General features: G+C 45.3%; 1 protein-coding gene and 1 long non-coding RNA gene across 2 annotated transcripts in view; one reads left to right on the top strand and one right to left on the bottom strand.

The window, feature by feature from the left end:
* LOC126919027 (uncharacterized) overlaps positions 1–17,596 on the bottom strand; it is a 128,255-nt gene that overhangs the window by 86,356 nt on the left and 24,303 nt on the right. The gene's annotated exons all lie outside the window — the stretch shown is intronic.
* LOC126919008 (LIM domain only protein 3-like) overlaps positions 1–17,596 on the top strand; it is a 69,941-nt gene that overhangs the window by 41,674 nt on the left and 10,671 nt on the right. Inside the window, exons 3-4 of the mRNA XM_050727688.1 lie at positions 146–283; positions 887–1,012. Of these exons, the coding sequence (XP_050583645.1) occupies positions 146–283; positions 887–1,012 (264 nt within the window). The remainder of the gene's footprint in view (positions 1–145; positions 284–886; positions 1,013–17,596) is intronic.

Here is a 17,596-nt window from a genome sequence, read left to right as displayed (position 1 = left end):
ATTTAACTTGATACGTTTATTTTAACTAGCGAGCAATTTTTGACATACTCCTTTAACGTTTCAAAATAACGATTAATTCTTCATCTTCATTTAATTCTTCGGATACCGGAGAGATTATAAATAAACTAAATTTTTCAAATTGCAGGTACCTTCTGAAGGTATTGGACATGTTCTGGCACGAAGACTGCTTGAAGTGTAACAGCTGCAACTGCAGACTCGTGGAAGCTGGCCCGTCGCTTTTTATAAAGTCTAATCTTATATTGTGCAAGAAGGATTATCTAAAGTAAGCAATTTGCCTAGCTGCCATTTCTCGAAACGCATCACAACATATATACCCGTGAAAGAATCGCGAGTTTGTAATATTATAATTCTATTGTGGTCTGGCCACGTTGACGTTTCATATTTCATTGTGCCGTGGTGCACAGTGCGTCAATAAAGAGCAAAGTGGAAAAGTCGACGTTAAGCACACGTACGGACAGACCTCGACGTGGCGAACGGAAGCAACAAATCGAATTTTACAGATGAGTTTCCCTTATTGAATACATCCACGTCCCATATAAACAGGCGAGGGCAAATAAACCGTGTTGAGATTACAAAGTCCCGAGGGAACACGCGCAGGTGGCGCGTCTGCAAAGAGCGTTCGCTGTCGAACCTCCGTGGCCTTTATTAATAGCCCAATATTTGAAGATGGCATATTCCTGGTGGTCGTAAGCTTATTGCTCCTCCTCAACTAAAAGTCTATCTACCCCAATGCCATGACAACACATTTTGGCCTGTCGAATAGCATAATATCGTGAAAGAAGAAAATAAAGCAGGAAATTATTATAAAACCTTTGTCTCGTCGGGTTTCTTATCATAATAAAGTTTTGTTTTTCGATTTGCGCAGACTCTTTGGACACACTGGCCACTGTGCGGCCTGCAATAAAACGATTCCAGCCTTCGAGATGGTGATGAGGGCGAGAACGAACGTTTATCACTTGGAGTGTTTTGCGTGTCAACAATGTAATTACAGGTGAGGTGCTTGACGATCTCTTAGAACAGCGGTACGCGATACTCGAATGTTTCGAGATATAACACGGTTTAAGATAATAATTCGAGCAGAGGAAAATCATACGAAAGAAAAATAGAAACTTTGGAAAAGTGAATTGTATGGAATCTCGTTAAGGAGTTGTTGGAGAACCGGGTATAGTCTTAGACGTGCTAGCGATATTATGTTATTAAATATAACGGGAGGCTGTGATTAAACATTCACACCCAAGGGTGGTGGGAAAGTCACTGGTTTCTGGGAAGTATTCGTCGTGGCAGCTCATCCGTATAACAATTTAATTCGAGCCAACCCGGCCGTGTGCCTGGGGGCTTGGCAAAACTTCTGCAGCACTTCGCAACACTTCGCTTACTTATTCACAACAACCAAGTTAAGCCCGAAGCTCGTTCGAGTCTGTGTTTAAATCGAAACACCTCGGTGAATCCGGCGGATGAAGATAATCGGCGCAAGAATCGAGAAGCCGTGAGTAACTGTCGTGCTTTCTCGCCGGACTGAACAATAAAGTCAGATTAATTACACCATTCTTATTCATATACTTTCTCTTCTCTATATTATCATCGATTTTGCGCAACGAGATATTTATCGTTCAGACGAATCTTCAAAAGTATACTTGGCGATATCGAACAACAGTTTTTAATTTCCGACGAAAACAGCTTTAATTCTCGACAGAAACAGGCGTATCCTCGTTTACGTGAAAATTGAAATTTCTGAAAAATGAATTCGCGTTCTACGTGCAACGAAGAAGTCCGGTGAAATTTCTGTGACGGGCATAATTGACGTGAGGACGGCACGGTGGGGGTGTTGAGACATCTAGCAAGAGAGGAGATCCGACTGGAAAGTCGGGAGAGTTCCGAACTATGCGAGCGACGTGTAGGTGCCTGGAGGTGCACGTCAGATGCAAATCATGCTGACTAATTCCCCGGAAAACTAACGAATCCCGAGGGCGCGCGAGCCAAATATCCGTCGTTCGCGAGAAACGTTCGTTGCGTAACCGCGTTCCGATAATCTGAAATTAGCAAATTAATTAATTTTCCTGCAGGAATTATTCCTGGAATATTCGACGGCAAACGGTATCCCCGAAATTAACGAGCAGCCATCGATCGTGCAAAAGCTTTGAAAATAATAAGAGGGAGGATTAGGTTCGTACTCGTTCGGCCAGGTCGAGAGGTTTAAAGGGTGTTGACGCGGCATTTCGTCCACCTAATGTCAGACTATGGCATTTCTTTGACCTTTCTACCTACGAATGCTTCCGTCTTCTACTAGCGGGCTCCTGTTTCACCGATATCAACGTATCGTGCGTCTCGCTTCGGATACAAACAAGGTACACGTGAATGTTTGCGCCATCGTCGCCGGGGATTAGTCGAGTGGCCGTTTCTGTTCGAACGAGTTACATGTTCTCTGTTGAATTTAAAATATAATCTACTATTAAAAATAGAATTTTTTTACCATGTAAGCGACTCGTATCGCGACCGCGATGCCGAGAATAAAAATGAAAAGAAGAAAAGAAAAATAGGTATGAGGTATGGTGCCGCATGGGCAAAGGTTAGCAGCTCGGCGTGCTCCTACGGTAGCACGTGACTATCGAGCAAAGCCGATTACTGCTTAAAGATACGTCGAAAGTATACTTTCTTTCGTGGTCGAAGGTAACGTGCAACCCTTAAGGCGAACCATTGGTTAGGGGTCGAAGCGGTTGACCGTAGGTAAAGCGGAAACGGATGTGGCCGTTGGGTCACGCGATCTCTACGAGCCGAGCATAAAACACCTGAGTTGTTTAATCATACGCTCCTAAGCTGAGTCGTACATCGTAAACTCGCGGGGGTTGGTCTCTTTCTCTTCTGTTCTCTCACTCGATCGCTCGCTTTCACTCACGTGCTTTCCTCTACCGAGATGTACGGCCGGATAAAAGTACTCCGTTTATCCATTAACAGGTATGTTCCGACGAGTTAACGGTATCAATAAAAGTAACCGATACAATTGTCGTGAAATGTAGGTTTACCGCGGAATAACTCGGTCGTCCCTTCTAACTATTCGAGATTGATAAAGCGCTACTGTATCTTTCTATTAATTTAAGAAGGATGTTGCTCGATCACTGCATGTTTCTACAACTTACGATATCTTGTCTCGTTAATAACAACGATTATTACATTATATACGCCGTATATCGAGATAAATGAATTTCTTACACGAATTACAACGGTAGATAGATAAACGACAATTGAAGCCGTTTAAACGTCGCCAATGGTAGACATAGCTTTTTCGACTTGCGATCCAACCGACGGAACTTCGAGCTCGCCTTTTGTCTATGAAAGCACGGCAGGTATTGTCGAGCGGCTTCTCCCTCGCAAAGCCCATTGTTCGTGCTTATATTGTATTTAGGCATTACGAGTCAGGCTGGTATAATTGTTATTGTTCCGTGGCGCTTATCGAACACGCTGCTCTGCTGCATTCCCACGCGAGTCATCGCCTGGCCTCGTAATTACTCGAAAATCATTAAACTTCCACGGTTTACGAAACGCCTGGCAAGTCATGACGTCCGCCATTAATAGAAACGTTTCCGGATAATCTCTGGCGCACGGTAGAAAACGGCTCGAGAAGTAAACGGTAGAAATGATATATCATAATATTTCGTTAGGGCTGTATCCCTGGCAAACAGGAGCTGCCTTATCGTGGGCGCGTATACGCCAAGAGCGACGAACGTTTCGATGTTCGAGCGAGACGACCGCGAAGCCGCACAATGCAAAGTTAACTCTGCCGTTACGAATTCACGCTCTTTAGGAGGGTTGCAAGAGAGGCGTAGGTAGGTAGGTAGGTAGATGGTAGGTGGGTAGGAAGGTCGTGCAGAGTGGAAAGAGGCAAGTCGCGTAGAAGGGAGCGGCCATTTTGTTTCCGGTGTCCCGGGAGCACTTCCGGTCACCGTCACGCAGTTCTGCGTCGCGAAGTGCCCTCGAGCTCCTGAGATCTCCTTTCACGATTATATTCAAATTAAATGCGGGAGTCTGACCGGTAATATACTGCCACCAATTTAGCTACAACCCCCCGGAGGGTGGTTCGCCTTACCTCGTTCGCCGACCATCCGACTTTAGTGGCCTGGAAGAATCCCAGAAACCCGCTGTTTCTATCTATTCTACGTTAATCGTCCGTGGCAAAAACGTAACCGTGTCCAATGGGGGAAAATCTTTCCGGGTCGCCCCTCTGTGACCACCCCCCGCCGTAAACGATGCCGAAAAATCTCATAGATCGACGGGGACATTGGTAACCGTACACCAAAGGCATCGATCGGAAGAGAAATTTCGATAACGGGAAAAACAACACCGGTTGGACTTTTGTGATCGCCAATAAATGCGCGGCAGACAAGGAATTTGCTTCCGGTTTTCGATGCAAAGCTTGCCGTATCGCGTTCAAGCGCCGCTGCATCCGAACAGTGGGGTTTCAGTTGCACCATTTTCAATGGTGATAATCCGACGTACCGAGGGCCTCGTTGCACGAACCGAACCAGCTTTGTCACCGGATAACCTAGACTCGCATTGCCAGCTCCGGTAGCGGCGGCGATAGACCCCCCCCCCCCGTCTCTCCCCCTTTTCCAACCCCTTGTCACTACTACTACTACTCCTCCTCCTCCTCCTCCTCCTCCTACTCTTCCTCCTACTCTTCCTCCTCCTCGTGTTCCACCCCCTTTTGGCAACCCGTTTCATCCCCTTCGCCGAAACTGCCTTCAACCGAAAGCAGCCCTGTGTAGTTGAACACTACGGACGTGCAATACTCTGCCCCACTCCTACGCTCTCTATCACACACGATACACAAACTCGTGGTAATAGACGTTCCAGCGCGATTATAAATGAAACGCGTGACACGCGGGATCGAATTACTTCAACGATCAACGGATTCTCTGGCAGAACGATGGTCGCGCCGTGGGAAATCCGGAGCTGCGCGCTTCCACCGTAACGAGCTGGTATTTGTTTTCGTGCCATCAAAATGTGTATCATTATTCATGCGTTTCGTTGTTTCGTGGGTCAAAAGAAACGCGAACACAGAGATGGAAAGAAAATTCAACAGTCAGTCAAAAATGAAGCTATTACGCGGAGGTATAATTTTCTTTCTTGGAAATGTTGTTTGGTCGTACATCAAGTTAAACGGACGATATGGACCGCGGTTGATAGGGAACGCCGTGATACCGACACGATCGTCCGTCATGACAATTTTACGACTACGCGTGTATACCTTTGTGTTACATGGATGCCACCACGACGCAGCGCACGTACACTCAAGCTATGCGCGGTAATCGGAGCCAAAAATTCTCTGAGTTTAATTGAACGCGATAACCGATACAAATTGAACATTGCGGTGAAATGGCAACAGGTTCGGTAAAAGGCGCGTGGCTAAACCAAAGATATCAAATAAAAGATCACGATGATCCGACTGAACGAAGAAAAAAGACAAGCCCGAGGAAAACTAACAGTATTTTGGCACTCAAGTTCGAAGTAAAAAAAAAAGAGAAATACGTTATACGAGTGAAATCGATATGTACACAACGAGAATTAAAATGGAAATAGAAAAGAACCATCCTTAGAATCCTTACTCTTATCGATTTCTAACTCGAAAATTTCCAAGCTAACTCGAATAATTCCGCTACCGAAGAATTCTTTTAGCAAATAAAATTCGTCAATATCAGCGGTACTCGATAACCGGGAATCTTTATGCGAAACGTTAATCGATCGCGCAGTCCGTGAACGTGGCACATTTCACGCAGCCGGTACGGATTGTTCGCCGGCGGTGCTTTTGGCGCTGACAATACCGCAATGCACAGGTTGGCCTAATAAAACTATGATCGCCGGATAAAACAGTGCAGTGCATGCTGGTAATTAGCGGTATACATAAATCATTGGCAACGTAGCACGTAAATGCATACACACACGCCAACGTGTACCCGCGGCCACACCGTCACCCATTACAAATCCCCGCGCACCCTTTCAACCCCCGACAGTCGAGCAAACGAGAGATCTGTGTGTATGTATAATGGGCTACGCAATGTTGCAAACTTGGCCCGCGTATGCGACGCCACGCTGAATCTTTGCTTTTTGTTAGATTCGTGTCGACTTAAATAGAGAAATGAGTAATACCTTTGCACGAAGTCGAATAAACGAAAAATTCATATTAGCTTTTTTGTACGTATCAGAGAATTGCGATATGCAGGACGATATTCAAAAGAAGTTTTAGTTTCTCCGATGAAATTCGAACGATTTTTTCATCGATAAAAGCGGATAATACGAAGGACGAAAAAGTTGCATTGTAGGGAAAAATGGACGAGGCAGAGATATTGCTCTTAGCGTCGTAATTAATTCGCAGTTGCTAACGACGCTTGCGCCCGTATCGGTGTCTAGACGTAAGCCTTGGATTTTTGAAGCGCTCTCATGCAAAGTGATGACTTAATCTCTGGTTTAGGGGCCTTGTTAGAAAATGGACGTAGCTAAGCCTCGCATGGCTTAAACGGGGCATTAAACTCTTCCCGTATAAGGTATACACATGCCCTATATCACTCTGACAAGTTGCGATTAGTTCGCCCCGAGTAATGCGAGCTTACCGCTTTAACGATGCCTCGCGCTTTCTGCTTTTATTTTAATATTTTATCGTATGCATTGTCGCCTGATCGATTTCTGCGTGATTTCAACCGAGGGCGAAACATCGCGCGTATCCCCAATAGGGAACGTAGAACGTAAACTAATCGAAGATTCTCGTCGAGGACGAACTCGAATAAAAGACAAACGTGCGATTTTGTACAGTTTCCCGATGTCTCGATCAATGGGACTTTTTACTTCCATCAGCCTGGTGTTTTATTTCGCACAAATTTTCGGTGATATTTTAAATATGAAATAGTGGGTGTAGAACGAAAACTGACATTTATATCGTTCTGTTAGAAAAAAAACAAACAAACGGGGGAAAAACAATACGCATAAATTACATTCGCACCAGCTGTCAATTCGGACGGTGATATTAGCGGATCGCGGTGTTCTCCAGCAGCGATACGATAGGCGGCAGATATGGCTGCATGCAAAAGTAGTGAACGATCACCGGGGGCGAGAGCTGCATGCGTGTCGGGGCGTGCGTGCGGTATGAAGCGCGCACGACAGAATAATTAACGAAACATCAAATTCCGTTAAACGCGGGAAATTAATCGAGCAAACACGAAATTAGCTGAGGCGAACGGTAGATACGCGGTTGTACACGCGCAAAGATCCCTGCACACCTATATACGCTTCATATTATATACACACTGGCGGTCACACAGATATGCGCGTATTTGCGTTACGTGGCCGCCGATAAAACGATACCGAAATTGCCGCACCGCGGTGAATGTCGTTATAGAAATTAATGCGATTTCCCTCGGGCTATCTACCCCCAGCTTAGATTTACTATAACCATAATCGAAATATAATCGAGTGCATCCGCGATGCCAGACGCGTGAAACGCGACTCTTCGTGTGTACGCGCCGCCTATTCGTCCGTAATCGTTGCGTTGCGCCTGTTGCGAATCCTGTTACGAAATTCCTTCCGATGCGTCATGCTGTAAACTGGCGGAGTGGTTTGCAGCTTATGCGTGCGATGGTAGCAAACCAGACGTCCATCGTTCATGCTCGAGCCTCGTGTTTTACAAACATTTGTTTTCATGCAGCGGTGTACCTGCACGTTTATAAACAACGCGCGGCGTGCCGCGAAATGTAATTCTTTTTCCCCTGTGCATGACTCGGCATGAGCCGAGCCAATTAGGGAAAACTGCGCGTCGACGGTCGCGCTGTACGCCTCTGGACGATATTACCGAAGCGAAACGATACGAAACATGTTCGACTTTGTAATCGGACTCGGTCCTTGGGAAAATAACGGGAAAGCGCACCGACATTAACCAGCGATCGGTATGGGAAAGTGGGAGGGGGGAGAAAGGCGCGCGTACATGTAGATGGGGTTACGAATCGAGCTGATGTTTGCGTCAGACTCGAATGCTTTGTCGGTTGACAAACTCGACGTGTGCAACGTAATGTTAGACGGCTTGTGTAATCACAGAAACGCGGTCTACCCCTTAATAGGAAACTTCAATTGCAAATTAGTTCGTGGAACTATGCGGCGAACGCTTTAATAGCCAACATGTGATAATATCAGGCGAATTTACGTTTGTCCGCTAAGCAAATTCTTCGAAAAGCGGTGGTGGATGGAAGCGGATGTGCCGTTGGTGAATCGAATACGGGAGCCAATAAATAATGAGAGCGCGGGAGATCGGCCGCGCTCTCGCGCGTGACCGTCGATAAAATAATAATTACCGGCGACAATGCGCCCGGTACAAATTGCCCGTTAATTTTTGCCGATAAACATTCGTAAGCCCGCGTAGAAGCGAAAACCGTATGCACGCGACGCGTAAATAATGGTGAAAATACGATCACGAAAAGCGCGTGTACCTCTACGCGGACACGTTCGATGTGCGAATGGCACACACTGCGCATATGTGTGCGTGTACCTGTGCACGACGCGGTCGAACGTGCGGCGCTGGAGGTTAGCCTCGGCGTAAATATCGCTAGACAATAATTTGGGGTGGTTATTAGCGATAATAAAATGCCAATTTATCGAACGATGCCTTTCCCATCAACATCCGCGATTTATAATCCGTATTCTCGATGCTTTGTCACGATCGCGTATTGCAACCACCCAATGTCCAGCTATTATTCACAGATGGAAAAAATGTGTTGTACGTTTGCACGCGTTTAGCAGAATCGAAGATCCAGGAATCGGTGGTTTCGTTCGGTTCTGTATGGTTTAAATGTCTGTACGGTTGCTCATTATGGACCGATAAGCCAACAGGGGTGAAACAACACGGCGTCGACTGTCTCGGGCAGGTCACAATGAAACTAAGGCGCAATCTGAAGCCCCGTTTCTCTGTGACACATTGGTTTCTGAGTTACCGAGCGTCTGTGTCAGACACCCCGTATCTAGTGGGCTGCAATGGAGTTAGACGACTCGGTATAATATCACTTGTCACGTCCAACGTCAGTTCGGAAACCTAGACTATTCGGTCGCTATACGGTTGCAATAACACTGCCTATAGCTAAGCGAGCGTATAATTCGCGCCGTCCCCAACAGTCTGTTCGTTTGCTTCGTCTCGACAGTCGTAAAGGAAATAACATTCCTGAAATTTCGATGATACTTTCGAACCTTACTAATTACATCGCGTCTTAATACGAAAGTATCTTTCATCGAATATCGGTACCTTTTACAAACCTTTACGGTCGTTTTATAAAATCAAGATAAATCGACATATCGCTATCGAATCGATAAGAAAAGATCTTTATAGACACGTCACAGAAAGCTAGATTACGATAATAGATGGGCGTCCATCGACGCAACTTTCGAGAGGAAGAAGGTGATGCTGGGAGCAGCTTGCGACACGTAAACCTCATGGGTTCAGGGTCCCGTCCAGTGCATCAATTTCAACTTTACTCGCCGTCTCCCTGTTTTTAGAAGACGCATTTTCTTCCACTTAACTTTCCCGGCGATAAGGGCAAGCTCTACGTCGAGGACCTGGCGGCGACAGGACGAGAGAGAAAGAAGACCAGGGGTTCGCGTGCAAAGTAAAGTTGTTCTTTAGTTCGTTAGGTCGGATCTACCGACAGCCAAGGGAGGCTGCTTTTCCGCTTTACTTATGAGACTCGAAGGTGAAAAGATAACCTAGCAGCATTATTCACCGCTGGAAAGGAGCTGCGGTTGTTACAGCTAGGTTTAAGGATTCGCCAATGGCAACCTGCTGACGTAATACAATTTGATCAGCCCTCGGTCCCCTACGTTTCCCTTGCTTGCATCGCTACAGATAGAAGATTACATCGCTGCAAAAACTTCAACAAAATACAGTAGAACCTTGTTTACTCGCACTTCGTTTATACGAAGAAATTAATACTCGACTTAAAACGTACTACTTCGGTTACACGAATGCGTATTCTTACAACGACTGCAAATGTTTACGGAGTATCTATAAGGAATGCTATATCTCGAATATTTTATATACTTTTGCGTATTATGTGCATTTTTGCATCCTCAAAATTTCCGTTAATGCATAAGAATCCTCGGTATTCCTATAATGAATATACGCGATGGTTTGTTCGCATCGAGAATAAATTCAACGTGTTAAAGAAGAAACAGCTAAACGTGATAGAGAAGCAACTGGTCCGCTTCAGTTTTCCAAACATTATGTTCCTTTTTATGAAGTAGTATAGGAGGTAGAGGGTGAATAATTTGGTTATTCGTCTTGACCTGTTCGGATGAACGATCCTGTACAATTTTCTAAAACATTTCTTCGACGATAATGCGACGACAGTAGTCGGACGATCGTCGATATTCCGATTCCACATATATTGTACAGGCACAGGACGTTTTTGTTTCGTATAGTTGGCACTGTCATTATGATCTCGTTAAAGAGAAAGTTTTGCACAGCTCATCACAAGGGTAAAAGAGGATGCCCAGGGGCCAGTCTACGGATGGGCTTCTGTTCGAGGGTACAGGATGGATTCGAACTCCCAAGGGTGAAATGGCTCATTCCGACGCACTTATCCGGCGCACGCCGTAGATAACCATAGATTAATGGGGCTTGGAGACTCGAAAGGCGACGGAAAGAGACAAACGAACGAGAGCCGAAGGACGACAGAAGGGAATGAAAGACCAAGGGCAAAAGCGAGTAAAGACATGTGTCACGGAAAAGAGGAAAGAGGAAAACTCGATCTATAAGAGAGGGCGTTATACCTTACTCGGCGTCCTAGCTGATTTATTGTTTATTGAGAAATATGGCCGTTACTTCGCTCCTAAGAATTAACTTAACTCTCTTCTTTCCTCCTTTCATTTCGAACAGTTCAACGAACTTCAATCGGGGAGAACGAAAAAAAAAGAAAAAACGCGACGAAATACGAAACGGTTGCCATTACTTTCACCATCGGACGAGAATCGATCAAAGAGAGAATAGCCGAACGATGTTCGCTCGCAAAGTTCGAGTCGGGATGAAATTTTCACCAATTATTAGATAATACTGTATTAATGCATCACTATATATAGTCTTTGAAACTCCTGCAGCTTTACGCCAAGTTGATGGACTTTGCTTAATGCAAAGCCGACCCACAGAAAGGATTAGGCTAGCTAAGCCCGCTACCAGAACTCTATCTCTTCCTCTCTTACTGTTTCTCCCCTCTAGGATATTCAGGATATTCAGTTATCAAGAGCTACCGGTCAGAAGGAGGTACTGTTAGAAGTCAAACAAGCTGCCCTAAGCGAGATAAGGCTGTTAGTCAGACCTGTAAGTTATCGGATAAGGAGCTCATCCCGTGTTTTTCAAAAATAAGCGATCGTATTAAGGAAATTAACACGTACGAATCCCGACAATACTCACGATTGGCCATACAGTTTCTCTGTATGATAATAAACCACGGCTTACGCACACATTAACTCGAGCCAAGAAGTTTGCAGCCTGGTTCCTTGCACCTAACTCCGGACAAGATTTGGTAATTAAACCATGGCCTTTGCAACTTTGAATTATGCGTGTTCACGGTCCTACGCAGGAGAACTCCTAGGGGACCAATTTGTTGATTAAACCTTCGAAGCATCTTACCTTCTAATTCCAAGACCTTCTGCTTCTCAGCCACCATAGGTATTCCAGGTATATGTGAAAAGTTTGTCTATATTTCCAACCAATTTAGTATGGTTTTCATTGAAAAGACACTCTTAAAGAATACTCGATCAACCTTACGAGAATAAACAAGAAATCTAAATCATCCAACGAGTCTCAGCCACTTAAATCGACTCCATGGATCTCTTTAATTGTGAGCTTAATTTTGGGGTTTACGTTCATAACCCTTGCACGAAGAGGGTCGCATTATTCTCCCGTGGGGTGCAATTTATTAAATCCGTTCCGGAATACGCTCGATTCGTATAATGCGACGCAGATTTCACGCTCGCGCATATAACAAGACGAGAAAGAACAACAAAAGTTAAACAAAACTAAAACAAAGAAAAAACTAACGGCACGAAACGGTCGAACGTTTGGCGGAACGTTGGCTTTCATCACCCATTTCCGTTACACCGTATCGCTTCGAGTAAATGACTCGCACGGACTGCTTTGAAATTGATTTTAACGACAGAATTAACATCGAAACAATCTACAGTTTTCGATAGAATTACGCGAACGATTTGGATATTTTCCAGCCAAATTACAGGAACGTCAACACCATCGCTGGTATCCCTGTCATCCACAATGCACAACTATGCGTCGAGGGCAATGCCGCTCTCTTTTCGAGTGTAAAATTGAATCAGCGCTTTTTAAACGTCCCGCACGCTTACTTTTACGCGTTTCGTTGGCGCGTTCCTGTACGTTTGATGAAAAACATAAATCGTTCGCTCGGCGCTCGGACATACGTGAAATTTTCAAACTTATCAACCTTTCTGAACAAAACTAAAATATTCAAATACAAAATCGCCACAGTCTTTGTCTCGTTATCGATATGAATTATCCGAGATTGCGAAGAAAGGTCGTACACGTAGATCAATTCGTCTCGACCGTGATACTCGTCGATAGTCCAGACCGTGGACCAACTTGCCCGAAGCTGGCTCGTGAAATGACGATGAACGGAACCGAAACAAAACCTCGACAATGCCCGCCGGTTACAGTTACTGTTTTACTGCTATAGCTGCTGGATAACTTCGATATTCGATATCGGTACATGGAAGATTTCGGAGTTGAAAGATCAAGCTTGTACTAGGCTGCTACGGGCTACTTCATGGTAGGAAACTTAGGTAGCAGCGTAAGTCATGTTTAACTCGGTTCCCCTTAGTGGCACGTCAGCTCGTAAACCAAAGTGACTTAGCGGACCTCGGACATCCACTTCCGGTATACGGTCTCTCGAATGCGGCTGCTTCCCATTGGCCAATTCAAATTAGCCGGAGTTTATCTGGAATTATGGAGTACGGTAGCGTACTTCTCGACGATGCTCATCGATGAGCACGAGTACGTGCTTCCGAGCAGATCGATCGACTATGGGCCGCTGCCATAATTGGCAGATTCCCTCGTTATATTCACCAATTAAGTTCTCGCCTGGCTCTGCCAAAAACTGTTTTGTCAATTTCCAGCGGGCTGAAGGACCATCGCGTTTTGTTCGGCCGCCGTTGGGAAACAAACAAGGAAAAAAAAAGGAAAAATCGATGCCTGCGAGCCGCAGGGGAGAGGACGATGTCTGTCCAAAGCGGAGTTTACATGCGTGCGTCCGACGCGCGTGTGAGTTCATGCCAGCGCATTATAGTTCGTTGCCGTTAACTGGCAATTATGCAGAGTGGAAGCTTAGCCTTCCGAAATGGGCATCGATCGTGCCGACTATCCATACCGTTATGCTGCCATATCCAGCCAATACGCTTCCGTGAAACGGAGATAATCGCGCGTCGAATCGAAACCGCGATTCCTGTGCCTTTCAACCGCTCGTACTGTACGAAACGATGGAAAACGTTGGAAACGCCGGAACGTTTCCTTCGATTCGGATGCTCTATCTTCTCCCATCGAAGGGAGACGTCGCAACAGGATCTAGAAAGACAGCGACGCGATCGACGAACATGGTTGAAGATTGACGAGCTTGCTTGGAACTCGATGTCAATTTCCAGAGATGAGAGCCCGCCAGGCTTTTCTCGCAGTCACCGGTGTCGCGGATGATCCTAGAGAACTGATAAGTACCTGCTTCAGGCGAACGGTAGATTTATTGCCGTGCTTGTCGGTCTAACCTCTCGCTGCCACCCTTCCCTCTTCGGTTCTATCTTTACCCCGTCGCTCTTTCTCTCTGTTTCTCGTGTTCCCCCTCCCGTTTTCTTAGTATGGAACTTGCCCTCGTCTAGTTCCGCGACCGAGAACGATTCGTACAGCCTCCCTCTCTTCTTCCGCTTCCGACCAAAACTCGACTTCCGTTTTATTGGCGGAAATAATCTTTGATGTGATTGCGTTTTGCCTTGGAACTTTTTTCTCCAACCACGAGGGCGACCAAGCCGATCGATTTGTGATACGCGGACCCGATCCAACTTCAACAGCCGCCAACCGCTCTCGGCTCCGCATATTTACGATAATGCGTTCCTTTTTTCCCTCTATCTCTTTTTCGTCGGGGCTCGTTACATATTAATACGATTTGCATTAGCATAACAACGAACAATATCGGCGAGAAAGAACGATAGAACGATATATACAAGAAACTAAAGAGTTTGAAAGGCGGGAGACGAAAAATCGCGGTGATTCTTTCCTGTAAAGTAAAGAGCGATACGTAGCAATTGTTCGATAAGACAGAGGCTTTATAAGGCGTTCAAACGATGACGAAGGGACAGTGAACGTGTCGCATAGAAATATCGCAGTTTCATCCAGCCGATTCAACCCCTTCGAAGCAACAAAGCCGCGTTCCTAAAGGTATCAACGACCCATCGTTGTCTTAATTTCCTTCGTAATCTAGGTTATTAATATAGCTTAGGGTCGGCGGCGCGTAATTTCACGCCGCATAGAAATTAATAGAAAGACGAATGCTCCCTTCGCGTACTTTATAGCTGAATACCCAAACGGAATATCAAATGAACCCTACACTGGTGGATTTCTATATTCGTTTTAGAAAATTTCACTAGAAAATTTCATTAGAAAATTTTATTAGAAAATTTCATTAATTTCATTCTTTAAAGTTAACTACCAATATTTTTCTTCGTTCGATAACGCGTTACGACATTCATCCTACTAATTAAAAAAAAAAAAAAAAGAATCGTCCGCTGTATTCGGAGTCTTGAGCCCATCGGTTCGACGTCGATGGGATGCGTGACATGACGTAGGGCCCGTGAACATTTCCATGTCAACGTGCACCGTACGGTCGGACAATGAGTCGCGGATTCGAGACGTCGCGTTGTGTATTATCGAGTGGCATTCCGACGCGTCTCTGCAGCGACATTTAGATAGCGACGTCAACTGTCTACGGGGGTAAATCTGTCTTGGAAGCAAAGGCAGCGCACTTCCCCCAAGCGCCACAGCGACCAGCCCTCGCTACCGAACCGAGCGAATTCACTTCTGATCGAATTAGCGCGTCACAGTTCCCTGATACCCCGACAGTCTGAATTAATTAACAGGAGAACGCACTAGGTAAGCAGCCATTATCGAAATAAAGCGGTCAGATATGAGGTGGCATCGCGAGAAATAACCCGAAGGATCCGATGAATCGTCAATTTTTGCCTGTATAAATTTAAGGTGTTCTAGAAATCAAAAGAAATGAAAAGAGCGAGTTTCGAGTGCTAAAAATACGAGTACGAGTGAACGAAAGAACAGAGTATAAAATAGAGAAAGAGACGCGTGTCTGTAACTTTTGAACCATACTCTTAATCTTTTTTTAAGTTGTATTGTACTTGAAAATTATTATTACATCTAGCTATTATTTTACTTTTTGGTACCATAATAAAAATTCCAACAATATTTTGATAAAACTAGTTACAACGGTGGCAGGAATTCTTACTGTTTCTTAAACAGACAAGACTACCTAACGTCATATCGGGAGAACGTCTCGACGCGAAGGAACAGCGTCTTGACTCCATTAACTTCACACTTAGCAGCACCTTAGAAACCCTGGTGTCGGCGGAAGATCTGATTAGGGGTTCGAGTCTCTGCTAAACGCGTTAGTCTCGACTGTAGAACGTCGAAGAGGGAGGGGAGGTGGAGTGTACAGCTCCATCAGGTGCTAGAACGGTAGCTCTGCGAGAAGCCGCTGGGGTGGGACGTTTGGAGGCGGGGATGGTTGTCTCTCCATAGTTTGATGCAAATTGAGTAGGAGCACCGGCAACTACCAAGAATGTAGACCCTTTCTCTAGCTCTTCTCTGCCGCGTAGGGATTCCGCGATCAAGTACAAAATTTATTCTCTGCAACCACCTTCTCGCCAACGTTGCACCACCTCCCACCTCCTAGTCTCAGGTCTTGACTACCGCCGAAGTGTTGCCTTTTGGGGTTTCTCATCCTACTGCTTCGACAACTCGCTCTGTTTGCCAACGAATCTCGGGAGCTTCCTCTCGACTTAGCAACGTTAAAGTTGAAACGCGGCGAACGGTTAACTGTTTGCAAGACAACCCCTTCGCAATCATCTCGTTTTCTAGTTTTCCTATGCGTTAATAGATATCAAGAAAAAGATTTCAAAACGCTGGACTTCTATTTCTGAAGCTCTATGAAAGAAAGCTGTATGAAATTGGACTTTTTTTCCGAATACGACATCGCCTGGAAATGTCATTGCCGCGAACGAGAACGTTTCGACGCCATTTAACGTCACTAATGTTCGAAGCGTTTAACATTGCACAGACGTGTAACGCGTATCTAGTCAGAAAATCACAACACCATTACGCTACGATCTCGTTGCTTCCATCCTTCTTCCTTTCTGTAGCTTACCATCATCCTCTCGCTCTAATGTTCCCTTTTTATGGCGCACGATTCGAAGCTGCCCCCGGGATCGATTTTACTTCGCACCATGGCACTTATCGTACCCCGTTACGGTGGAGCATTGCTTTTTATGGCGGTCCATGCTAGATGTTCCGATCGCTCTTCGCTTCTCTCGCTGTTTTCTTTCCCTCCCGTAACCCTCCGCTCTACCCCACGCGTTCTTCCGCCTGTTTCCCTGTCTTCTCTCCTCTCGACCGTTCGGAATCGCGGAATTAAAAGAATGGAAAATCGAAGGGTGATCACCGTTCGCGATGTCAGTTACGGACGTGAACAGATGCTATCTCAATTCATTTTTGATGACGCTAAATCATCCTGTTTGCTATCGATCGCGTTACGTATCGGAAATCGTTCTACGTTTCTTCGACTGAATGCAAAGTAAACATCGTTGCTAACTCTGTCGCCATTTCCACGGAATTTAATAGCATAACATCGGATGACATCATCGAGCTCGAGAATATTTAGCCCGAGGCAACTTAAAAATACATATACATTTGTTGGCCATTACTGGTGTTACGATTGCTGGCCAGGCTCGTTTCGAATGCTGCAAATGCTCTGCATATTTGTGCAAGTGGCCCGGGGAGGTGCTGAAAAAAATCACGTCTGCATTTACATAAGCGCCGGTATAAACCACTCGACAGAAATCCCGACATAAAACTCAAACAGGATCCCAGCACGGGACAGCACATCCGTTGAATACGCAATGCCCGTATGTACACAATGTACTGTCCCTCCCCCTTCCCCTAAAAAAATGCTTTTATTATTCACCACTGAGTTACGATACTAAGATACACCCCCTACGTTTACACCTACGAGAAGTTTACGCGCCTGAACGATGACTTCCCGTCATCTCCAGACTTTGAGCTTTCAGCGAGAATCGAATCGGGAAACAACGTACGGATATTACAATATGTTGGAACGTGAATGCATAAATACGGCATAATGGTACGACGTCTATGGTTAATAATTTGTATATACATATAACAAACTTTCTTTTTGCAAGTTATTTGGAATTTTAATTATGTTAATCGAGACGGGATTATAAAGGAATTTAATCGATC

The sequence above is a fragment of the Bombus affinis genome, chromosome 7 (assembly GCF_024516045.1).
Source record: "Bombus affinis isolate iyBomAffi1 chromosome 7, iyBomAffi1.2, whole genome shotgun sequence".
Taxonomy (NCBI): domain Eukaryota; kingdom Metazoa; phylum Arthropoda; class Insecta; order Hymenoptera; family Apidae; genus Bombus; species Bombus affinis.
This window is presented reverse-complemented; position numbering and strand designations above follow the sequence as displayed.